Here is a 22972-nt window from a genome sequence, read left to right as displayed (position 1 = left end):
GCTCAAATAGGAATTTCATAAGGTCATCACAACAAGTGAGAGATTGAAAAGATTCTCGCCGGAAACATATACGGCGGAGGTAACTCATCTAGGCGTTGTCTTCATGTCAAAAGGACTATGCCTAAAAGGGGGAGACAAACGATGGAAGAGCAATGACGGAGCTATTAGCGGTGATGAACTTCAATGACTCTCTCGGACTTTGTGCGAGAGAGAAAATAAAACTAGGGCGAACTGATTTTTTATATATAGTTTTTATAACATCTATAATTGTGAGCTTATCTCATCCTATAACTATTGGTCTCTTTAAAAAAAGTGTTTATGTCTAGAACCCTATCTTATATATACAGTAGCACAAAAAGAGCCTTGATCCCCGTAGACGATGTCGTATCGTTACCTTTACATTATCACATACTGTTTTATTCTTTACTTATTTTTTTTGCCGTTTTTTGTTTTCTTACAATCCTAGCTGGACGGGCACGTTGGCTTCTTGGATCCAATTAGCAGGACCAACCCAGTTAGCCACGGTGTAGGCTTCAACCTCAGCCGCATTCTTAGCGATCTTAATCCATTCAAGCCTCTGACTAGGGTTAGCTCCCGGTCCACGGTTGTTGAACTCAATGTATTTAGCAGTCAAGTGGTTTTGCTCTCCTTTCCATTCGGTCCATCCTACTGGTTGGATCAAATCACCCATCTCAGTTCCAATAATCACAGTCGTGGCAAATTTCTTCCAGGGCCGTCCTAGGTAAGACTTGATGGTTAGCTTCTCAGCTTCGAGCTCCTTGTCGGGCATGATACGGCAGTTGTGGAGAACGATACCGATCTTAACCGCTGCACCCTTTTCATTACCGTCGGCTGTAACGTAGTTGAATTGTCCGGGGGTTCCCTTTCGGACGAGGATTAGAGAGTTTTGGATCACAGTTGCGGATTTTCCGAAGATGAAATCCACTGTACCGGACACAACAATGTTCCTGTAGAACTGACGTCCGTTGTTGACGTAGAGTGTGTCTTGGTAAGCGTCAAATCTACAGTTGAATATGACCGCACGGTCTCCATTCACACGGAGTGCGACCGCTTGGTGTCCCAATGGACCGGCTGTGTTCTTAAACCCGATCCATTTCGCCATGAATCCCTCAGATTCAACCTCTGCATGTTGTACATATTGAAATGTTAGTACGTAAAAATGGCTCAATGTAACCAACCATGCAAATCAATAAATAAGGTTTTGGGGACTTACGAACGGTGGCACTGAGTGAAGTAGTCATTCCTGGGTTAAGCTTAACACTTTTGTTGTTGGTAATGATGGTTTTTGTAGCACCATCACCGAACATGAAAATGTTCTTCTTCTTCTTAGGGATCCTGACCATTTCATTGTAGGTACCAGCCTTGATATGGATAATGCACCTTCCAGGGTTTTTGTCAGGGCAAGCGTTAACCGCCTCAGAAATGGTCTTGAACTGTCCACTTCCATCCTGGGCCACTACGTGAGTTGCCTTGATCTTACCGCCACCACCACCGCCTTCACCGATACCATCATCACCAGCTGCACCGCCGGCTGGAGCACCGCGCCCGGCATTAGCCATAAGCTTCCTGTCTTTATCAGCAAACCAATTGGGTAGTCCCTTTTCGTCGGTGTCCTCAAGAAGGCGACGTGCAGGGGCGGCTCCGGCTCCGGCTCCGGCTCCGATCCCTCCAACAGTTACATTCTTCATATCGTCGAGTTTGACACCCATTTGGGACATCGCGGTAACAACAGAATGGAAGATATCGATAGCGTTACTGGTCAATACCTTGGAGTTAGCGATTCCTTCACCCATGATCTTCTTTAGCTCAGCTTCCTCGATGTCGTCAAGACAATCAGTTTGGTAGTTGAAAACTCCGGTTAACCACTGTTTAAGCTGGTCAATCTTAGATCCACTCTGCTGTAGATCTTCACCCATTTCTTCAACAATGGTCTCAAGATCCTCAAGAGCGTACATCAATACTCTCTTGCAGTAATCAAGAACGGCTTTGTTCGTCTGGCTGATGTTGGCCCCCAAGCCTCCTTCGGTAGAATCCGTGAAGTTTGAAGACTTGGTGATAGCCTCTTTAGTAGCCATCATGAAGGCTTTGATGAGCTTACTTGGATCATCACTTTTGACAGGCTCTAGTGTTTTTGCGCAAGAGCCTTGGTCTGTGGTTGACTGACAAATTGTCTGAACAGCTTTCTGATGGGAGTTTATGGGACCATTGGAGTCGCCATTGCTGCCGCCTTTATTAACATACGTGACAACTCCTATGGCAACACCCACCACCAGAAGGATGGATGCCACAGAGACCACAACTTTTCCAACCGCCATTGTTCAATATTTTTTTTGGTTTTTATATATTTCTCCCCTTTTTGGGTTTTGATTTTTTCCTTTTTTTTTGTATTTTTTTTTCTCTCCCTCCGGTTTTATTAAGGAGGTAACTAGGAGAGGGAGGAGATTGTTTTGTTACTAAAACAGATCCCGGTGGTTTATTAATGAGGCTGGTGGAAATTGTTGTGCATTGTGGAGACATTCTTATAGGATTTGTAGTTTCTAAAATTAGAGGGCCGGGGTTTGCATGGAGGGAGAGATTTAAGGTCTTGAATGGCTGAAAATTTTCTGGTAAAATATTGGCTATGAGATTGAAAATTGGTGACCACAAGATGATTTGATTTTGTCCTGATCAAGAGTTCATTTACTATAAATAATTCAAGAAGGAAAATAACTTTGTGGTAGTAACTAGTTTATTTACATCCTCTAATTTTAATCTTGTGAATTTATTTTTGGACTACTCATTCCTAAGTTTAGTGATCTATCCGAAATTAAAATTTCCGAAAACTTCTTGTCGATAGTTTGCTCTCATCCTCTAAAGGTTTAAATTAAATGGACACTAGTATACTGCTAGTAAAAGACTATGATATATTGATATATAGTCTATGACGGTATATATCAACGCATGAATGGTATATTATTTTGGTGACCACAAGTTGTATAACTCTTCTTTAGTTCTTACAACGAAAGGATTTTGGGGTTTTGACTTAAATTTTCTTAAAGATTCGAAATGAGTGTTGTACAAGTGATGAAGTGAAAACCGAAATCACAATTGTAGAAAATACTCAATTTTACGAAATATGATTCAACCTCTTCCTATGAATAGACTTTTTCAACCATAATAAGAGCTATTGTGGAAAATCGGTATTTTCATACCCCCAGCTAAGGGGTATGTTGAATTCATACCCCAGCTATAACATTGAGCAAATCCATACACAAAGTTAAGTAAAATTCAAATTGGGTGCACCAACTCGACAAATTGTGTAAGAACATGCACAAGCCGTAACGATGTTATCTGACCGTTAACGCACTACAAGAAAACAAGGTCATAACTGACGACACTTCTGACGGGCAACTATCTGTCGGTAATTACCGACGGTATACTGACCGATTTCTGACACCATAAAAATTTGTCAGTTTTCCGTCGGAAATTTACCGACAAACATTATCCGTCAGTAATCTGTCAACATTTCCGACATATTACCGACCAGATATTACCGTCAGTATTTTCCGTCGGAATTTCATCGGTAAATCAACATTTTCGACGGATTACCGACCAGATACTACCGTCAGTATTTTTCTGTTGGAATTTCGTCGGTAAATATATCCGTTGTTGTTGTCGTTTGTATATTATTCAATTACCAACAGATTTCCGACGGGTATTAATTTACAGCCGTCGGAAATCCGTCCGTAAACTTATTATAGCCGTTTAAATAAATATCCCTCGGATATTCGTCGGTAAATATATCCGTTAATGTAGCCGTTGTATAGCCGTTGAAAATTTCAAAAATTACTAACGGATTATTGACAGAGTACGGACGGATACAAAATTTACTTTCTCTATAAAAACTAACCACTCCTTCTCATACTCTCACTCATTTTTTTAGAAAAAAAATGTTTTCTTCTTCTTATTTTCGATCTTGGATGGACGGACTGATGCTCGATCCAGAATCAAATTTATTGAATGATGAGTATGCTTGTGGTGTAGGCGAGTTTATGGAGTTGGCATGTCAACAACCGATTGTTCTTCAAACCCGTAAGTTGAAATGTCCATGTTTGATTTGCCGGAATTCTCACAATATTAGGATTGATTTAGTATGGGGTCATCTTTATTCGAATGGTTTTATGCCGGGTTACAAAATTTGGTTTCTCCATGGTGAAAGACCAGAGTATATTAGTTCTAGCGAACCATATATTGTTGATAGCGTAGAGGACCCTAGAACAGAAGTAGATTATGGTGTGGGTACTGTTGAGATGGTGAATGATGCATATAGGGAAAATATGCAATCGATGGGTCAAAATGTTGATAGGTTAGAGGAACCTAATGCAGAGGCATGCAAGTTTTTTTCTATGTTGGACGCAGCTAAGCAGCCGTTATATGAAGGTTGTAGGAAAGGTCATTCGGCTTTATCATCTGCAAGCAGATTGATGACCATAAAGACGGATTACAATTTGGCTGAGGAATGTGTGGATGCGATAACAGATTTTGTGAAAGACATTTTGCCTGAAGATAATCATTTTCCAGGTACATATTACGAGATTCAGAAATTGGTCGCCGGTCTTGGTTTGCCGTATCAAATGATAGATGTATGCGAAGATAATTGCATGATCTATTGAAGAGAAGACGAAGATAGGACAAGGTGTCGATTTTGTCAAAAACCAAGATATCAGGAAACAGGCGGTAGGGTTCCAGTTCCATATAAGCGGATGAGGTATTTACTGATCACAGAAAGGCTGAAGCGATTATATCAATCTGAGCGTACGACTGGTCCAATGAGATGGCACGCAGAACATAGATCAAACGGAGAGATTACGCATCCTTCATATGCAGAAGCATGGAGGCATTTCCAATCTGTGTATCCAGATTTTGCGTATGAGCCAAGAAACGTGTACCTAGGATTATCTACAGATGGTTTCAACCCATTTGGAAAGCATGGAAGGCAATATTCGTTGTGGCCAGTAATCGTAACACCTTATAACTTACCGCCATCTTTGTGCATGCATCGAGAGTTTCTTTTCCTTTCGATTTTGGTTCCCGGTCCAGATCATCCGAAATAAAGGGGTTTAACCTCTAAGCCGTCGGAAATCCGTCGGTAATAGTTGGAGATACTGACGGATTACCGACGGTTAGCAAAATTTTAAAATAAACCGTCGGAAGTCAGTCGGAAATAGTTTAGAATTACTAACAGATTTCCGACGGATCCCATAATTTTCCCCGGGAATGAAATAAAATGAAATTTTCATTACCGCGGGCAATTAAATATTTCAGTCTAAACCGACGGGTTTACTGTCGGTTTTCCGTCGGTAATATCGATAATAACAAAGTAGTTTTATCTTCTTCTCCCCCGAGTGTTTTATTTTATCTCAGACCAAAAAAACAACAAACTCTCTCCATTCCCCCGCGTCTTCTCCGGCGATTGTCTCCCTCCGAACCGGCGAAACTCCGGAGATTGTCTCCCTCCAAACCGGCGAAACTCCGGTGATTGTCTCCCTCCGATCCAGCGACTTCTTATGGCGTAAGTTCTCTCTTTTCTAATGAATTTCTTAGGTTTGTTAGATTTCTTAGGAATATGGTAGAGTTATTAGATTTGATTAATTGGCTCTGTTTGGGACTTATTAGATCTTTTCTAGGAGGACCCCATTTTCTTCTTCGTCTCCTTCTGTTTTCCTTTTTTCCGGGTTCATTGCTTTGTAGATTTTTCTATTAAAGCTTAGTAAATTGCTTGAATTTTTCTAGTTTCTGAGATGTTATCGAATTTGGGTTCTTCAAATTGCATCTGTGACGAAAACCCTCGAATTCGAAATGACGCAAGCTCTTTATTAGTGAATTGAGTTCTTCATTTTTCTTTGAGAATTGAGATTTTTAAGAATTGTAAGTGGTTGATTGGTTTGCTCTGTATTGTATTGGCTGCTTTACATTTGTAGGCTCTGTTCTGTGTTGTTCTTAAGGGATTGAATTGGGTTTTTGTTGATTTTGGTTTTGAGACAACTATCTAGATTTTGAGAATTAGCTTCAATGGTTATTGATTTGAGGATTTGAATTGTTAATTGGATAGCATTAATTAAATTTTGATGAATTAGTAAACGGTGGAATATAAATTGTTAATTGGGTTTGATGAATTGAATTTTGTTATTGATTGATTTTTGTTAATTTAATTATGTTTGAAGATTATTTCTAAATGTTGTTGTTTTTTTGTTGAAGGAACTATGGTTCTTATGTTGCAAACACTTCTATGAACCAAGCTAATGGAGAAGCTAGTGCTTCACAATCACCTAGTATCGCCGTCCCAGATTCTCAAGGTTCAGAAAATGTTCCAGTGGAGATGAGCATTGAAGAATTCGTTTCTCAACCTGGCCGATCACTTATCTCCTGCTTAGATCCGTATGGTGCTCCAGGGACAACATGGTTTTGTGATTCTCATAATGGCATCACAAAATCCATTTTGCATATGATGTATGGAATCCTCAAAACACCATATGCAAAGTTTTCAGTTATGCCTACAAAAGAACAAGACATTTGGTTTCGGCAATTTGCGGTAAAGTTTTCAACTTTAACAACTTAATTTTATAACATTGTTTTATATATTTTTGCTAATGCATTTTCTTTATATTTTTAGCAAGATTTCAATTGGAAACCAGATGTCACCAGCCAAGTTCGAACAGCTTTCAAGAAGTATGCCGCACTACGATATTCTAAACAGTTGCATGAGTGGAAGCAATTGTGGAAGAGAGGAAAGGTGCCAAAAAATGTGAACGAGGATCTCTTTAAAGGTTTCATTCAATATTGGGGGGAACCAGCCACATAAGCAACATCCTCCCAACATTCTCAGAATAGAAGAAGCGAACGTGGGGGGTTAGGTATGGCTACCCACAACAATGGTCCAATAAGTGCCCATACCCGACAAAAGCAACTTGTAAGTTTTAAGATTTTCTATAATTATTTTCTTTATCATTAATTAGACAATCTCATAATTTAAATGTTTCTTTTAGACTGCTAGGGATGGTGTGGTACCAGACTATGTTACTTTGATGGAGGATATGCACACCAACAAAAAGACCGGCCAATTACAAGATGGTAGAGCTAAGCTGCTTGTTGAGAGTTCGAGGAAGCGGGAGGAGGAGATGCTACAATCTCTTGATGGATCAGAGTCTACGGTTGAATTTAGAAGAGAGAAATTAAACGAAATTTTTTTCGAGGTAACATTTATTTTTAAAATTTTTGTTTTACTTTTGTTTTGTTTTAAAATATTTATATAATTTTAAAATGCATGTGTAGGAAACTATTAAAACCAATGGACGGGTTTTTGGACTAGGAAATCTCTCCGAAAGAAGTTCGGTTTCTCGTTCATCGAGGTTCTCATTTGCTCCCACCCAAGAGTTCCAACAAGCTATGCAAGAGAAGGATGCTCGGATTGCAACTTTGGAAAAGGAAATGGAAGAACAAAAAGCGGAAATGGAAGAACAAAAAGCAGAGAACAAAAGAAGGGACGAGGAGTACAAGAAGAGGGACATGGAGCTAGCAGCCTTCATGAGTGAGATGCGGGCAAGACATTCCACTTCTTAGGTTTTCTTGAATCTTTGCTTTCTTTTTGGAACAATTATTTGTTTTCGGTTATTAGAATATTTTTCACTTAAAACATATTTTCTCTCAAACTTTTAACTTTCTAAATTTAAATATATAAGCATTTCAGTTTTAAGGAATATTTTCATAATAAAATCTGTATAATAATGCTATTTATAAAAAAATATATAGATATATTTCCGTCAAAAATCTGTCAGAAATGACGGAGTTTCTAGAAAACAAACCATCGGAATTCTGTCGGAAACGCCGGAATTTCTCGAAAATAAACCGTTGGTAATCTGTCGGAAACGACGGACTTTCTCGAAATTCCGTCGTTAAATCGTCGGTTTTTCCGTCGGTTCGACGGCTATTTTCCGATATTGTTATGTCGGTAATTTCGTCGGAAATATATTTCTGACGGATGTCTGACAGCAAATTACCGACGGGATTACCGACAAACACGTTTCCGACGGCTGTCCGACAGGCTGTTACTGACGGATTTATCGACAGTTTACCATTAATATTAATGTTGGTAATCTGTCGGTAAATGCTTGTCGGAATTCCGTCGGTAATTACTGACGGATTTCTGACAGATTTATTTTTCTGACAATCTAGAATCGACGGACGCCATCTGTCAGTAATTTGTCGGTAATAGGTGTTTCCGACGGCTTTCTGACAGTTATGCTCATCAGTTTTAAGCTGTTTTCTTGTACTGACGGCTGCTTACGTGGATGCTACGTATGAAACGACGTCGTTTGGAAAAACAAAAGAAAGAGCTTCTTTTGTCCAAAACGACGTCGTTTCCATTGTCTTATTCCATCTTTCTTCTTTCCCGAGTCGAGAGAAATTTGGTTGAATCTTCAGTCTCGTTTCTACTCTTCTCTTCTTCAATTCCTCAATTGATTCAATTAGCAACGAGTATTGATCGGGAAGAGTGTTTACAAGTGCAGCTAACTGTTACGACTTGAGAAAATGAGGTAATTTTAATTCAATTTTTAGGGTTTTCAAAATTTAGGGATTTTTCAATTGAGATAATTAGGATCGTTTATTTAGAAAACGGGATGGCTTTCGTGTGTATTTGTGTAGTTTTGTTGAGATTGCAGTGTGTTTTTATGTTTAGAGTTATCTTAGCTGTTCAAAAATATCATGAAGACCAAGTGTTCAATGATATGTCTAAACGAAAATGAAGAACCCTCTAATTGTTTTTTTTTTAAATCTTTTTCCGCTCTGATGATGATGTAACATTCCAATGCTACAATGGTGGAGAGTTTGGTTTTGTTGATGGGAAAAAAACTACTTATGTTGGAGGATCGGTTCTAACACTTGAAAGCAAAGCCGAAACAGTTGTGACTTATTTGATGGCGGCGTTGGACGATCCTCTCTGTGGGCAAAAAATCTGGTATAAGTATCCTTTTGAGGATTTTTCACAGCTGAAGTTAATAAATGAAGATCAGAATTTTCAGAAAATGTGTACAACCGCGGTTTGGGTGAAGGAGATTGAAATTTTTCTTGAGAAACAACAGCATGAGCTTCTTGAAGATGGGCAGCATAGTGATAGAGCTGGTGGTAATGGTTCTGGTGGTGATGGTTCTCATGGTGATGTAAGAGATGTTGGTAGGGTTTTTGTTGACATGGAAGATCGAGTGGAGGAGAACTTAGCAGGTTTTGTTGACGAAGAAGAGCATGATAATGACGAGGATACTCCTCATAACTCCGATTGCGAGGAAGTTGAAAAAAGATATATGAGGTGCAAAAAAGGTAGTGGAGAAATCAGATTAGAGCAAGTCTTTCATAGTATATCTGAGTTTAAAGAATCTGTGGTTGATTATGCTCTTAAAAATGAAGAGAATATAAAGTTCACAAGATGGGGATCAGAGAGAAGTGAATTAAAGTGTGATATTGGAGGGAAATGCAAGTTCAAAATCTACTGCTCCTATGAAGATAAAATTGGTAAGTACATGGTGAAGACATGCAATGATGTGCATGCATGTACAAAGGATGGGTTTAGTAAAGTGATCAAAAGTAGAGTCCTTGCTCAGTTTTTCTTGAATGACATTAGGAAGGATCCGACATTCAAGGCCAAGGCGATGCAAGATGCAGTTGAGGAGCGTTACACAATATTCGCTACTTATGATCATTGCCGAACAGCTAGAGCAAAAGCATTGAAGATGATTCAAGAGGAATATGATGAACAATTTGCTCAAATACATGATTACAAGGAACATCTTTTAGAGTTAGTAATTTTGTTTCTTCTTTTTGCTTTACTTATAATACTAGAAGTTGTCTCAGTTTCTTATATGTGTTTGAATATGTTTGAATTCTGTTTTGTAGATCAAATTCAGGTTCAATAGTGGACGTTGGGACAATGACTGTTGATAATGGTGTAGTCAAGTTTGATAGGTTTTATGTCTGCTTTGCAGCCCTTCGAAAAACTTGGATTGCATATTGTCGGCCAATAATTGGCATAGATGGATGCTTCCTAAAAAACGGTGTGAAGGGACAACTGTTGACAGCTGTAGGAAGAGATGCCAACAATCAGTTCTACCCGGTTGCTTGGCAGTTGTGCAAACAGAGAACATTGACGCTTGGTTGTGGTTCATTAAGAAGCTCAAGGTTGATTTGAAGCTCGAAGATGGTGATGTATTTACTCTTATTTCTGATAGACAAAAAGGGTTGCTCAATGCTGTTGATCAAGAGTTACCAAAGGTGGAACACCGGATGTGTGTACGCCATATCTATGGCAATCTGAGAAGAGTTTATCCGGGTAAAGATTTGCCTAAGAAGTTGTTTTGGGCAGTTGCCAAGAGTTTTAACGAAGCAGAGTATAATAGAGCAATCGAGGAATTGAAGAAGTTTGATGAAGATGTGTATGATGCTGTCATGCAAAGAAATCCGTGAAACTGTAAAGAAGAAGTCAAAAGGAAAAGGAGAACAAGAACAACCGGAGAAGAGAATCAAAGTTTCAAAAGCTGGACGAGGTCGTTGTGGCCAGTGTAGTACCGTCGGTCATAATACTAGAAGTTTTCCGGCTCTAGGAGTTGTTGGTAGAAGGTGGAAGAAGAAGAAAATTGGTGAAGAACCAAGCCAAGGACTTGATATGATAATGGGAAGCGTCAGGACATGTGCTCATTGTTTGATGCGTATCTGCTCAACCATGAGGAATTTGTGCATGAAACCACTTGGAGAATGTGCTCAGCTCAATTAAATACTCCTCGAAGAAGAATCAGATCAAACAGAGTTCAGATGAAGGAGTTACGAAATTTACAAAACAGGTGATCTCCAGCTTATGCGAATTCAGACATACGCCCATTCAAAGGAGGATTCTGACTAGACCAGATTGAATTAAGTTACGAACCAAATTGTTCTAGAATCTTAGTCCATCAGAGAAGCCCAACAAAGTGGATTCAGCCCAAAATCAAGAAGAAAAGAAAGATTTTCGCCCATTCTCAAAACAACATTTATTTATGTGGTTTTCTCTCTCTTACACGCACTTTAGAGTTTGAATTTCAATTCCCAAGTTGCTGCATGTTATAGGAAATTGTTGTATTTCCTCTATATAATGAGGCTTAATTCATGAATAAAAAATAAGTTTTGTTGTTGAGTAAAAATCAGAGAAGTTTCTCTCTTTCAAGATGTGATATCTTGTAATTTTTGGAACCTCCATGTTCATGGTGCGTCATATCTATGTTCATGGTTGGTTCAGACTTATCATAGATCCTTTCACAGATCTTTGTGGCGTCTCTCGATCCATCTCTCTATCCATTCTTTGTTGGTGTGTCATATCCAGCAAGTTGTCGATCCCTTTTGGTGTGTAATATCCAAAGAATCGATCATCGGTATATCAGGATTCTTCCGCAGCTCTTGTGTGACCATTCGCTCCACATCCTTTGATCCTTTAGACTTCACAGTCTCTTGGATGCAAAGTTTATCCCTTTCACCACCTTAGATTGTCGACTCCTTGGGAGAATCATATAAGGACTAAGCCAAGGACAAAGCCAAGAACCAAGCCAAAGACAAAGCCAAGGACTTAGTCAAGCACCAAGCCAATGACCAAGCCAGGGAATGGAATAAATGAACTGAATAGAAGGAAGGGACGGATGGAAGTTGGTTTTTTGTTTTAGTCCGATGAGATTGAAAATTTTTGTGCTAATCTCATGGTAGTTTATGGTTGTAGTTCGGTGAATTTCAAGTTTTTGTTGTACTCAAAACATGGCTTCTACTTTTAATCTAATCAAAACTTATTGAAGTTTTATGTTAATCTTAACATAGTTAACAACAAAAACACTTAACAAATCCATGATTACATGCTTAATAAATCCAACACATTACACAAATATTACATAGTAGACAAAAGCCACAACTAAACCACCACAAACAATCATGTTCTTGAAGCTTCTTAGCTCTTGAATCTCTTTCTCACAAGAACTCACCACACCTTTGAGCTCTACAATATCTTTTTCACATCTTTCTGCGTTTTCTTTGATAGCTTCTACCTCATCTAATCCCTTTGCTAAGCTTCCCACTTCTCTTTCTATCTTGTCAACTACACTTTCAACCTCTTCCATCTCCTCAACCATGCTTATGTCGTTCCACTTAAACAAATGATTCGGATTCTAATACAAAAATACACATTATGAGAAGGTTATGAGAACAATTTTCATATGACCAACTATATTGATTACCTCAATGAAAGAGTCTTGAAGGATTTTTCATTGTGTTTGAAGTTCTCATTACAGAGAATCGACCACATCTACATTTTCGTAGGATTCCTCTTCCAATCACATTGACTATGTCGCTCACTCCTTCACCAAATAACGGATTCACCAATTCACAATGAAATAATATTTCTATCAAAATACACAAAGAAAAGGAAACTAAACACATTATGTTCTCAATTAATCACCTGAAGAAACTGATGATGAAGACATCTTAATCGATTTCGCCCAAAAACCCTAAATGTTTTAAAAATCCCCAAATCAATTGAACAAACTTTCTCTAAACTCGGGAAAGAAGAAAAATGGAAGAAGACAATTGAAACGACGTCGTTTTGGAAAAAAGAAGCTCTTTCTTTTGTTTCTCCAAACAACGTCGTTTCATACGTGGCATCCACGTAAGCAGCCGTTAACGGTCAGATAACACCGTTACGGCTTGTGCATGTTCTTAAACAGTTTGTCGAGTTGGTGCAGCCAATTTGAATTTTACTTAACCTTGTGTATGGATTTGCTCAATGTTATAGCTGGAGTATGAATTCAACATATCCCCTTAATGAAAATACCGATTTTCCGAGCTATTGCATGTGGTTAACTGTCATTATACTTGCATTTTGTTAATGAGTTACCAATCATGATCCAATCTACAATTAATAGAAGGAGCGGAGCAAGCGAGAACACATTTGTAAATGACGTTGTCGTGATTCTCTTCCTAGCTCGTAATGTACATGAAGGCAAATTAATTTGAGACATTTATAAAATAAATTTTGAAGTTGACACTTATTTATAGGAATGTCACTGACATTAAATAATTAATTTAATAAATACAATTAACTCTACTTATATTCGATTTTTTTTTTATAGAAACTAAGTATTTTAAAAGGTAACAAACATAATTGTAAATGTATATATATTTTCTTTCCTTATTTTTATAAGGAGGTGAGTGAAGATGTATTGCTCTTTAAAATTTTGAAAAACTGATTTGATAAAAAATGACTTTTAGCCTTACATACTATATTTTACTTTCACAGTTTTCGTATGATGAGTTTTTGCGGATTAAAAATCTTTTAACATGTTGCGTGATCCGCCTAGCATAGCGGATTTGGACTATAGAACCAACACTAAAACTATTAGTTTATTTCATATATTATAAATTTGTAGTCATAGTTTGTAATAATAACTTAACATATCATATTGGCATATACCTCTGTTTAATTATAGAAAACAAAATTAAGTGTTTTAAAATTTTATATTTTATCTAATAACAAATTTAATGTAGTTAGGTTATAAACTATATAAAACTTAAGAAGAAGATAAAACATTCTAAACAAATTATAAATTAATTAAATAAAATTTAATTAATTGAGAATTTGAAAACTAAATAAATTAAAAATTATTATTTAAAATACATTAATTTATAATTTAGTCTCGCGGTGTACCACAGATGAAAACCTAGTATAGATATAAAATGATATAGATGTTAATAATACAGTTAGTCCTTTTATACCAGCTGATATATACGAGGGTTAATTAACAGTCAGTTAATAGTTAACAACCGTAAACCACTTTAATACACAATGGACTAGATAGCACGGGTTGAAATTTATTTTATTTCTATTGTAATTTTTATATAAAATATAATTTCTGTGATTGTTTTTAAAAATATTTTTTGGATAAAATATTATGCAATTAATAAAATCATATGCTAAATATGATAGCTTGAAAAAGACACCTATTTTGTAAGTTTTATATTGTTAATAATTCTAGATAAGTATTCGTGCTATAACACTAATTAAATTTTATTTTATACAAAATTTTGTATATTTTATATTTTAAAATAAAATTTTAATATATTGTATTAGGTTATATATGTGAAGTTATTTCAACAATGTATATTCTACATCATGACTTGAATGTCATTATAAGACATAATTTTGTAAAATTTTTAATTCAATAGAAATTATTTCTAAAGAATAATATTACTAAAGCTTGAATATTTTATAGATCGAACAATTTATATTTGTTTTTAAAAATTCAACTTATCGTATATCCAAAAATAAAACTATTTTTTGATTATAATAAATAATATGATAATTTATTTATTTCACAAAATAGATTCATATATAAAAATGAGAGGTGAAGTATAATGATAATTAACAAATTAATATGTTAAGTTAGATATCAAAAGATTTTATTTGATGAATAATTTAATAAAGGAAATTAATATGGTAAGTTAGATGATATAATTTTAGAATATTCTTTTTAAGATTTTCGGTATAACCTATTTGTAACCAATTAATATATTATTAATGTACAACCTATTTGTAACCAACTTATTAAAATTATATAGTTTACAAAATAATATTGTGTACTTTATAAAGGGGATTGTGGAATGGAAACGTTTTTCTTCTAATGAGCTATATATCTATAATGATGTTGTGCATGCCAGCATCGAATGACATTCTCAGTTACTACTTACTACAACCTTTTAACCGATTTGAAGGCAAATTATTTAGATACCTTTGTTGTGAACGGTATGTCATTATTTATAAAATTTAAGATATTTTAGTTAATAAGTCGAATAATAATATACTATAGACAAAAAAAAAGCACAATTGATTAATATAATATATCCTTTCCAATCATCACCAAATCCGTCCGTACATGTAATAAACCTATAAAACATACATCACAAATAACGCATAAAATAAATCATACGTGACAGAACCAGCCATGCATATCTATGATTCCCATTCGCGATCGCTCTAGGTTATAATTAATTATTACATCGAAGCCCTTAAATCAGTAATAATAATCAGACAACGGTGGTGGTCGGGGCGAAGTGTCGTTCTCGTTAAGCTTCACCTTAATACCAAAAGTCTTGAAAATCGTATTCAAATTATTAAAGACATCAAAGGAATCACTAGATAGCTTCTTCCCGGCTCCAATCCCAGTCTCCACTTCCTTGAGCAAATTCTTGTCTTCAATATCATCCAAACAAGTCGAATGATACCCCATGATTGACATCAACTCCTTCTTACAAGTAAAATAGTTATAAGCCAACGTCGTTACGTTTTTCCCCGTAGCGTTCCACAAATCAGCGAAATCTTCCAAGGCGTAATTCAAGTTTTTCTCGCAGCTGTTGATCACAGCCGTAGCGATCACGCTTGATTTGTGTTTTGGTTTGCTCTCGGTGAGGAAAGTAACACTTTGCTTCACTGCTTTCTCAGCAGCAAGGGCTAACGCTCGGATCAATTCGATGGGGTCATCGGTAGGAACGTGTTTGAGGGTTTTGCAGCAAAGACTCGTGTCAGTTTGGATAACGGTGCATATTCCCGCGACTGCTTTAGCGTGAGGTGTGAAAAGGTAGTTGTTAGTGGGTTTGACGGATGCAGCGGTTGCGGTTGCGGTGAGGGAGAGAAAGAGAAAGACAAGTTTGATTATTGGAGCCATGTTCATCATGATGATGAGTATGAAAGGAGAAAGGGATCGGAAAGGAGAGCGAGCGGATTGATCGGAGGGAAAAGAGAGGTTTGATATAGAAAAGTTGCATGTTTTTGTATATTTATAGTTCTGTCTATATTTGGCAGTTAATTAGGAATTTCTAGTAATTTTTACATATGGTAGCGAGTGAATTGCGCGTTAGTTTTTAGGGTTAAAACGGTTATGCAATTCATATATATCTTCGCTATATATATATACTTTAAATGCAAATATGGATTAAAGTGTAATATTTTTCTTATTAAAAAAATTAATATTACAAATTTTTAGGTTTAGAAAATGCATGATACTCAGAATTTTTTTTATATAGTTCCTTAATTATCAAGACGTGTGTTCTTAACAAAATTATAATTGATAATTTGACAAAAAAACATCTATATATTTTGTTGTCTACACCAAATTACAATTTGGTATATTGAAAACAATATTATAAATATACAATAAAGGCCCCTTTCTTCCTCCTCCCAAAATTTTCATATTGCTTCTCTATAATCTTTCTTCACCGCAGCTTCACACATAAATCGTTCCACAGATTAAAAGAAACCTCTAGAAAGGAACATTTAATCAGAGAGACGAGTGTACGGAATTTTCGAAATGGAGTTTTTGGATCTTTCCTTCACCATCTTCTCTCATTTTCTTCACTTGTTTGCCTCGGATCCGCAATAGATTCGTGTAGATCTAACTTCTCTTGTTTCTTTCTCAGAGACATGTATCCTGGTTTTGCTTCTCCTCAAGTATCTGCTAAGTCTCTTCTAAATATTTTCTAGCTTATGCTAAAGTTTAGGACTCTAGCAATTGGTCTAAGCCTATCAAAATCATGGATGATAAGAATGACCATTTCAAGCCGCTTCTCTTAGACTTCATCTTCTGGGTTCTCCAAGATGTTGAGTCAGTCTCTTTGACAGAGGTTATGCCTAAAGGTGTTTATACTTTGGCACATATTTGTGGCTCTCGATTTTTAATCTCCCATTACGGGAAGCACTTTACTCAAACTTTGTTGTTGCTCGTTTCTCGTGTTGACTATGTGTGTCTCGCATCTTTGCTCGGACTGGTTTACTCTCAAACCTCCATGGCATTCTTGCAAGATCTGGCGGTTGATATTAAAGATCCGGTGATTGAGTCTCAACATCCGGTGGTTAACTCCCAAGACCTAGCGGCTGATTCTCAAGATCCGCTGTTTAGCGCTCAAGATCCTGTAGTTGGAATACCTTGTTTTGTCATGTATATATTCCCACCGCTCCGTATGTGTTCTATCGCGTCGGGAAGGATTTAATACTCCCTCCGGAAATAGTTTATGAGGACCTTAGCATGGAATTGTCAAGGGGGGAGAGCTAAAGAAACTTCTCGTCGACTGAGAGAGATGTGCCGCATGTACTCTCCACGTTTTATGTTTTTATCTGAGACCAAGAATAATAAAACATTTCTGCAAACCTTGCAAGTTGAGCTAGGATTTGATAATCTCCAAACTGTTGAGCCTGATGGCACTAGTGGAGGTTTAGCTCTTTTCTATTTAAAAGATTATACGGTTAAGTTTGTTGTTAGATGAGCGTTTAATCGACATCGAAACTATAATTAATGGAAACCGAGTTTTTATGACTTTTATCTATGGTGATCCTATCCCCGCAAATCGCGAATATGTGTGGGAAAGATTAATGCGAATTGGAGTTACTCGATATGAAACTTGGTTTATTATTGGAGATTTCAACGAAATAATAGGGAATCATGAGAAAAGAGGAGGAAAAAAAAGATCAGAATCCTCCTTTCTGCCTTTCCGTGCTATGATTGATTCATGTGGATTAATCGATTTTCCTTTTCCAAGGAAATCAATTTTCGTGGATTGGTCAACTGTCAAATGGTAAGATTCGGTGTCGCCTGGATAGAGCCATGGGAAACGAAGAGTGGCACAATATTTTTTCCCACACTAATGTGGAGTATTTGAAGATGTGGGGTTAAGACCATCGTCCTCTCCTCGCATCGATACTAACACGTCCAAAAAAGTTTTTGAGAAGGTTTATGTTTGACAAAAGGTGGATTGATAAGCCATGCCTCAAAGAGGCGGTGTTGGACGGATGGCGAGGTGAAGATATATCCGTCGAACGATCCATCATGAAAAAAAATTCAAAATTGCATACGAGCTATCTCCAATTGGAAGAAAAATAATTAAACAAACTCGGAAGACCTCCACGAAAAGATTGATGAGACCTACGAAGATGATCAAGCATCGTCGGAAACCCTCCTCAACCTCAAATGGCATCTCTGTGAGGCCTATAGGGAAGAGGAAGCATACTGACACCAAAAAAATAGAGAACTTTGTCTTGTAGAAGGAGATAAAAATACAAAATTCTTCCATGCTTCCACAAAACAAAGAAGGGCAAGGAACAAGATCACTGGAATCCTTAATCAGCTTGGAGTATGGGTAGATACAGAAGAAGGAATAGAAAAAGTAGCGGTAGAGTACTTCAGCAACCTCTTTTCATCCTCGAATGCGAGCGATCCTACATTGGCCATTAAGGATGTTCCTACTTTAGTCACACCTGCTATGAACGAGTATTTCACGAAAGAAATATCAGACGAGGAAGTCAAACGAGCATTGTTCTCCCTGAATCCGGGAAAGGCTCCAGGTCCGGATGGGATGATTGCGTTGTTCTTCCAAAAATTTTAGGAAACAATAAAAGGCGATCTCACTATGATGGTGAAGAATTTATTTAGCTCTGGAATCTTTGATGGTAAGCTAAATAAACAAATATACGTTTAATCCCGAAAGGAGAACGACCTCGTGAAATGTCTAAATTCCGCCCTATTAGCTTGTGTAATGTGAGCTATAAGGTGATCTCAAAAATTTTAAGCTTACGTCTCTAGAGGTTTTTGCCGGAACTTATATCTGAGACCCAATATTCCTTTGTAGCAGGAAGATTAATCACATATAATATCCTCATCGCTCAAGAAAACTTCCACGCCCTCCGTTCTAATCAGGCCAACCGTAAGAAATTTATGGCAATTAAGACGGACATGAGTAAAGCTTATGATAGGGTGGAATGGAATTTCCTAAGAGCTTTGATGGAATAAATGGGATTTGATCAATAATGGGTGGGTTGGATAATGCAATGCATTACTTCCGTCTCTTACCGCATTTTGATCAATGGGGAGCCCAAAGGACGGATTAGGCCAACACGTGGGATTCGTCAAGGGGACCCGATCTCCCTGTATCTATTTATACTTTGTACAGAGGCCCTAATCGCTCAGATTAGGAATGCCGAAAGAGAGGGGAAGATTCAGGGTTTACGTATCTCGAACGCAAGCCCACGGGTTTCCCACTTACTTTTTGCAGACGTTAGTTTATTTTTTTGTAAAGCTGATCCTCAACAATGCAAGGAAATTATTGATATAATCCGCTTTTATGGCGAGGCGTCCAGACAAGAAATCAACTTCTCTAAATCTTCCATCATGTTTGGAACCGAGGTCCCGTCCCATGTACGACAAGAGATCAAAACTATTGTTGGAATATCCCAAGAAGGAGGCATGGGTACATACTTGGGTCTCCCCGAGAAGATTCATGGGTCAAAAGCACAAGTCTTTGCATTTGTTAGGGATAGACTCCATAAGAGGGTGAACTTATGGACTTCAAAATCCCTATCCAAAGGAGGCAAGGAAGTCCTGATAAAATCAGTGGCACAAGCAATTTCGACATATGTAATGTCGTGTTTTCTCTTACCAAAAGCTATATGTTCAAAACTAACTAGTGCGATTGCTGATTTTTGGTGGAGCAATAGAGCAGATAGTAGAGGTCTACACTGGATCTCATGGGAGAAGATGTGTACTAAACTTTCTGACGGTGGGCTAGGCTTCCGAACACTAGAAGAATTTAATCTTGCTCTATTGGCAAAGCAGCTATGGAGGTTGCTGAAATATCCAGATTCCCTCCTTAGTCGTGTTCTCAAAGGGAGATACTTTCGATATTATAGCCCACCAGAGATACAATTATCCAATCGACCTTCATATGGTTGGAGGAGCATGTTGGCAGCAAAACATGTTCTCTCGTACAGAATCCGTAAGACCATAGGTTCGGGGTTCAACACGTGCATCTAGACTGAACTGTGGATCCCAGATACTCTAGCGCGGCCACCATAAGGATTAAATACTGAGAGAAACCCCTTGATATGTGTCAACACCTTAATCGACTTTAATACAAAAAGGTGGAAATTGTAGCGTCTTCGAGAACTTTTCCCCCCGAAAGAAATTATCCTTATTTTGGGAATCAAACCGAGCATTAATGCCTCGAGGGACGGTTATTCGTGGATCTTGACAAAGTCTGGGAAATATACCGTTAAGTCTGGATATGAAGCCGCGAGAGCTATCTCTCGTCCTGTTTGCGATCTCCATTTTCAGGAGCCAAGTGTTACAACACTCAAGGCGCAAGCATGGAAGTTAAAAACATCATGAAAGCTTAAGCATTTCGTGTGGCAATGTGTGACTGGGTGTTTGGCTACATGTCAACGCCTGTATTATCGCCATATTGGTATAGTTAAAGATTGTCCTAGATGTGGAGCGGAGGAGGAAACTATAAATCATATGCTATTTGAATGCCCTCCAGCACGTCAAGTATGAGCCTTATCGAGAATCTCTTCCCATCCTATGGTGTTCCCTTCATCTTCCCTATATAGTAACCTCGATTTTCTATATGGGCGTGGTAGAGACTTTGGTGCAATTGATCAAAATTTGAGGACGTTTCCTTGGATGATGTGGTACATCTCGAAGGCAAGAAACAAAAAAGTTTTTGATAATATATCCGAGTCGCCGCAAGATACTCTGGAGAAAGCCATCCAAAAAGAAGAAGTTTGGAGAAGAGCAAACAATCGAGACATCCCATCAAGATTAGTAGAAGCGGGCATACCGACCCAAATCCCACAAGATTGTCTGGTATGTTTTATAGACGGATCTTGGCATGCAGAGGTGGATAGGAGTGGACACGGTTGGATTGCTTCTTTCGGTGCTAGACTCTTGCACATGAGACTTAAAGGTTCGCGTAGAAGTCTATCCCCCTTACATGCAGAGTTAGACACTCTTGTTTGGGCTATGGAGTGCCTTCTGGCCTTGAACTTAGATAAAGCTCTCTTTGTTACGGATTGTTCAGACCTCCTAACGATGACGTCTAATATTGAAGATTGGCTGACCTTTTCATCAGAATTGAAGAATTTTATTCATTTCAGAGATAGATTTGCTAATTTTAGTTTTAGATATATTTCTCGAGAGGATAATATCCGTGCTGATAAACTTGCGAAATGTGCAAGAGCATGAGATTTCTGTTTTTCCTATATAAGCTCATTGGAACCTAATTTGTTCTCTCTTGAAGAAAATCATCTCCCATAACTTAATTTATGGGGTTTGATTGTCAAAAAAAAAACAATATAATAAATGTATATTTATTTTGGGTTTAGTGAGAAACTGAAAAGTGAAACGGGAATGGTCGTGAGAGCTACACGTATGATGTCCTTGATGCCTTAAAAGCGACCCTGACTCCGAGAGAGAGGCGAAGCGTAGGAGACGACACGGGAAGCTATTTGGAAAAATGGAGGTAGAGGAGGCCAAAATCTTGCTCGGCTTTCCTCCTGGTTCTCGTCCCGATCCTTCTCAGGTCTTTTTCTTCTTCTTCTTCTTCCTGATTCGATTACTCTGCTTTCGATCACTCAATTCGATAATTAGGGTTTTGACCTGGGCTCCATCTTTTTTTTGATACGGTGAATGATTGGTTTGGTTTCCTTCGAGTTTAGTTGATTCGACGGTATCATTAAGCATAAGGTGTGATGGGTTTAGTTTTAGGAATTGCGAGAGATACTATTTGATAGGATTGTGACATTTTGTTGGATTAGGTAAAAGCTGCTTACCGGAAGAAAGTATGGGAATCGCATCCTGACCTATTTCCAGATGACCAGAAGATCCATGCCGAGTCTTTGTTCAAATCGGTTACTATTTCTTTCTCTCTTTTTTTGTTTGTGGATCAAAATCTTACAAGACAATTTAAGTTAGTAGTGTATTCAATTTTGCTTGCAGATATCTGAAGCTTACTCTTGCCTTGACTCTGGTATTTCTCTCTCTCTCTCTCTCTGATATGACCTTTCCTCGGTGTTATAGTTAAGAATCCACAGGTCTGCGATAACCCAAATGGGAGAGCTATTAGGTTCCTGTCGTGTGAAATCAGCTTTCCTCATGACAAATGAATCAAGGTCCATTATTGTGTAATCCTTTTGCAAGTCTGGATGTTACTCTTGTTCCCAGATGTTTAAATAGTTTTGCTATTGATATGATATCACAGATTTTGAGAGTCCTTGGAGCTTCTGTTGTTGCAAGATTGTGATTAAGAGACCATCACAATATCACATCCTACTACTATACACTCTTGTATTCTAGAACATTTGGATTTACAAGTCCGCAGATTAAGACATATGCTTACTCTTTTTTTTTTCAATAGAATATAGCATTTTATATCTATTCATTCTCAACTATTGTCTCTAATTGTAATTACCACATTCCTCTCTCTCTTTCTCTCTGTTTGCAGGTGGTGTTAGGGATCAAAGATATTATAGAGCAGGTAAAAAGACTACTCAACACTCTCATATATCTTCTTAGTGGGTTACACAAATTGATGAGACTCGAGATTTGTAACATTGTGATAAGGCGCGTATTCGAGGGTCGTCAGGACTGGAGTTCCAAGGGCACATGCATCTGCCAAAAGAGGTAACCCTTGGTTGATCGGCGCACCTTTCCTTTTGATCGTCTTAGGAACCATTGGACTTGGTGGAGTCAAAGCTAACAGGTTAGTTTATCGTTGCCACCCTATCTCTCTTTACTTAGCTATACTTCGAAAACACTATTGATTTTTATAGAAATATTATTAGTATCTATTGGTATTTTATATTTTTGGCATTTGCAGGGCTTATAATCTGCAAAAACAGACGTTCCCGTCTCACAATCCTTTTCTTCCTTGATTCGGAGTCTCTTACAACATCACATTTTGAATAATTGGTGACTGTAAGCCTTGTATTATTGTACTTGATACTGTATGTAAAAATTATGATGTTATGAATTTCTCAAAAGATTAAATACACCTAATAATTCTTTCTTGCGTTTTGAACTAATACACTTCAAAA

At 37.5% G+C, this 22972-nt stretch overlaps 4 protein-coding genes across 6 annotated transcripts; 2 read left to right on the top strand and 2 right to left on the bottom strand.

Moving 5' to 3' along the window:
* Positions 1–222: 222 nt before the first annotated feature.
* Positions 223–2514, bottom strand: LOC104699661 (putative pectinesterase/pectinesterase inhibitor VGDH2). Its single transcript, XM_010414999.3, has 2 exons — positions 1235–2514; positions 223–1143 (listed from the first exon to the last, which is right to left on the bottom strand). The coding sequence occupies exons 1-2, from the start codon at positions 2334–2336 to the stop codon at positions 455–457; spliced, it is 1791 nt and encodes a 596-aa protein (XP_010413301.2). The 5' UTR covers positions 2337–2514; the 3' UTR covers positions 223–454.
* Positions 2515–8837: 6323 nt separating this feature from the next.
* On the top strand, positions 8838–10822 carry LOC147940696 (uncharacterized; the record flags this gene model as incomplete). The annotated part of the gene is made up of 4 exons (XM_087457307.1): positions 8838–9850; positions 9949–10017; positions 10086–10381; positions 10506–10822. Coding segments are annotated over 4 exons (1695 nt in total), but the record flags the coding sequence as incomplete, so codon positions are not given.
* A 4119-nt stretch (positions 10823–14941) lies between these two features.
* LOC104699659 (pectinesterase 5-like) lies at positions 14942–15860 on the bottom strand. Its single transcript, XM_010414998.2, has one exon. The coding sequence runs from the start codon at positions 15786–15788 to the stop codon at positions 15129–15131; it is 660 nt and encodes a 219-aa protein (XP_010413300.1). The 5' UTR covers positions 15789–15860; the 3' UTR covers positions 14942–15128.
* A 5313-nt stretch (positions 15861–21173) lies between these two features.
* LOC104699658 (protein CAJ1) lies at positions 21174–22946 on the top strand. 3 transcript variants are annotated; one of them, XM_010414997.3, is made up of 6 exons: positions 21174–21459; positions 21695–21787; positions 21876–21906; positions 22381–22413; positions 22500–22638; positions 22756–22946. In XM_010414997.3, exons 1-6 carry the CDS (start codon positions 21394–21396, stop codon positions 22808–22810), a joined length of 417 nt encoding a protein of 138 aa, XP_010413299.1. In that variant the 5' UTR covers positions 21174–21393; the 3' UTR covers positions 22811–22946. The 3 variants fall into 3 exon arrangements, 1 of the variants encoding a protein (XP_010413299.1); XR_015561654.1 differs by lacking the exon at positions 22756–22946 and adding an exon at positions 22138–22249 and having other exon boundaries at positions 21266–21459; positions 21876–22048; positions 22500–22607; XR_002032613.2 differs by lacking the exons at positions 22381–22413; positions 22500–22638; positions 22756–22946 and adding an exon at positions 22138–22311 and having other exon boundaries at positions 21266–21459; positions 21876–22048.
* Positions 22947–22972: the final 26 nt, after the last annotated feature.

Source organism: Camelina sativa, chromosome 7, assembly GCF_030686135.1.
Source record: "Camelina sativa cultivar CO46 ecotype springtype chromosome 7, ASM3068613v1".
NCBI lineage: Eukaryota > Viridiplantae > Streptophyta > Magnoliopsida > Brassicales > Brassicaceae > Camelina > Camelina sativa.
Note: the sequence above shows the minus strand (reverse complement) of the source record. Positions and strands in the feature narration are given on the sequence as shown.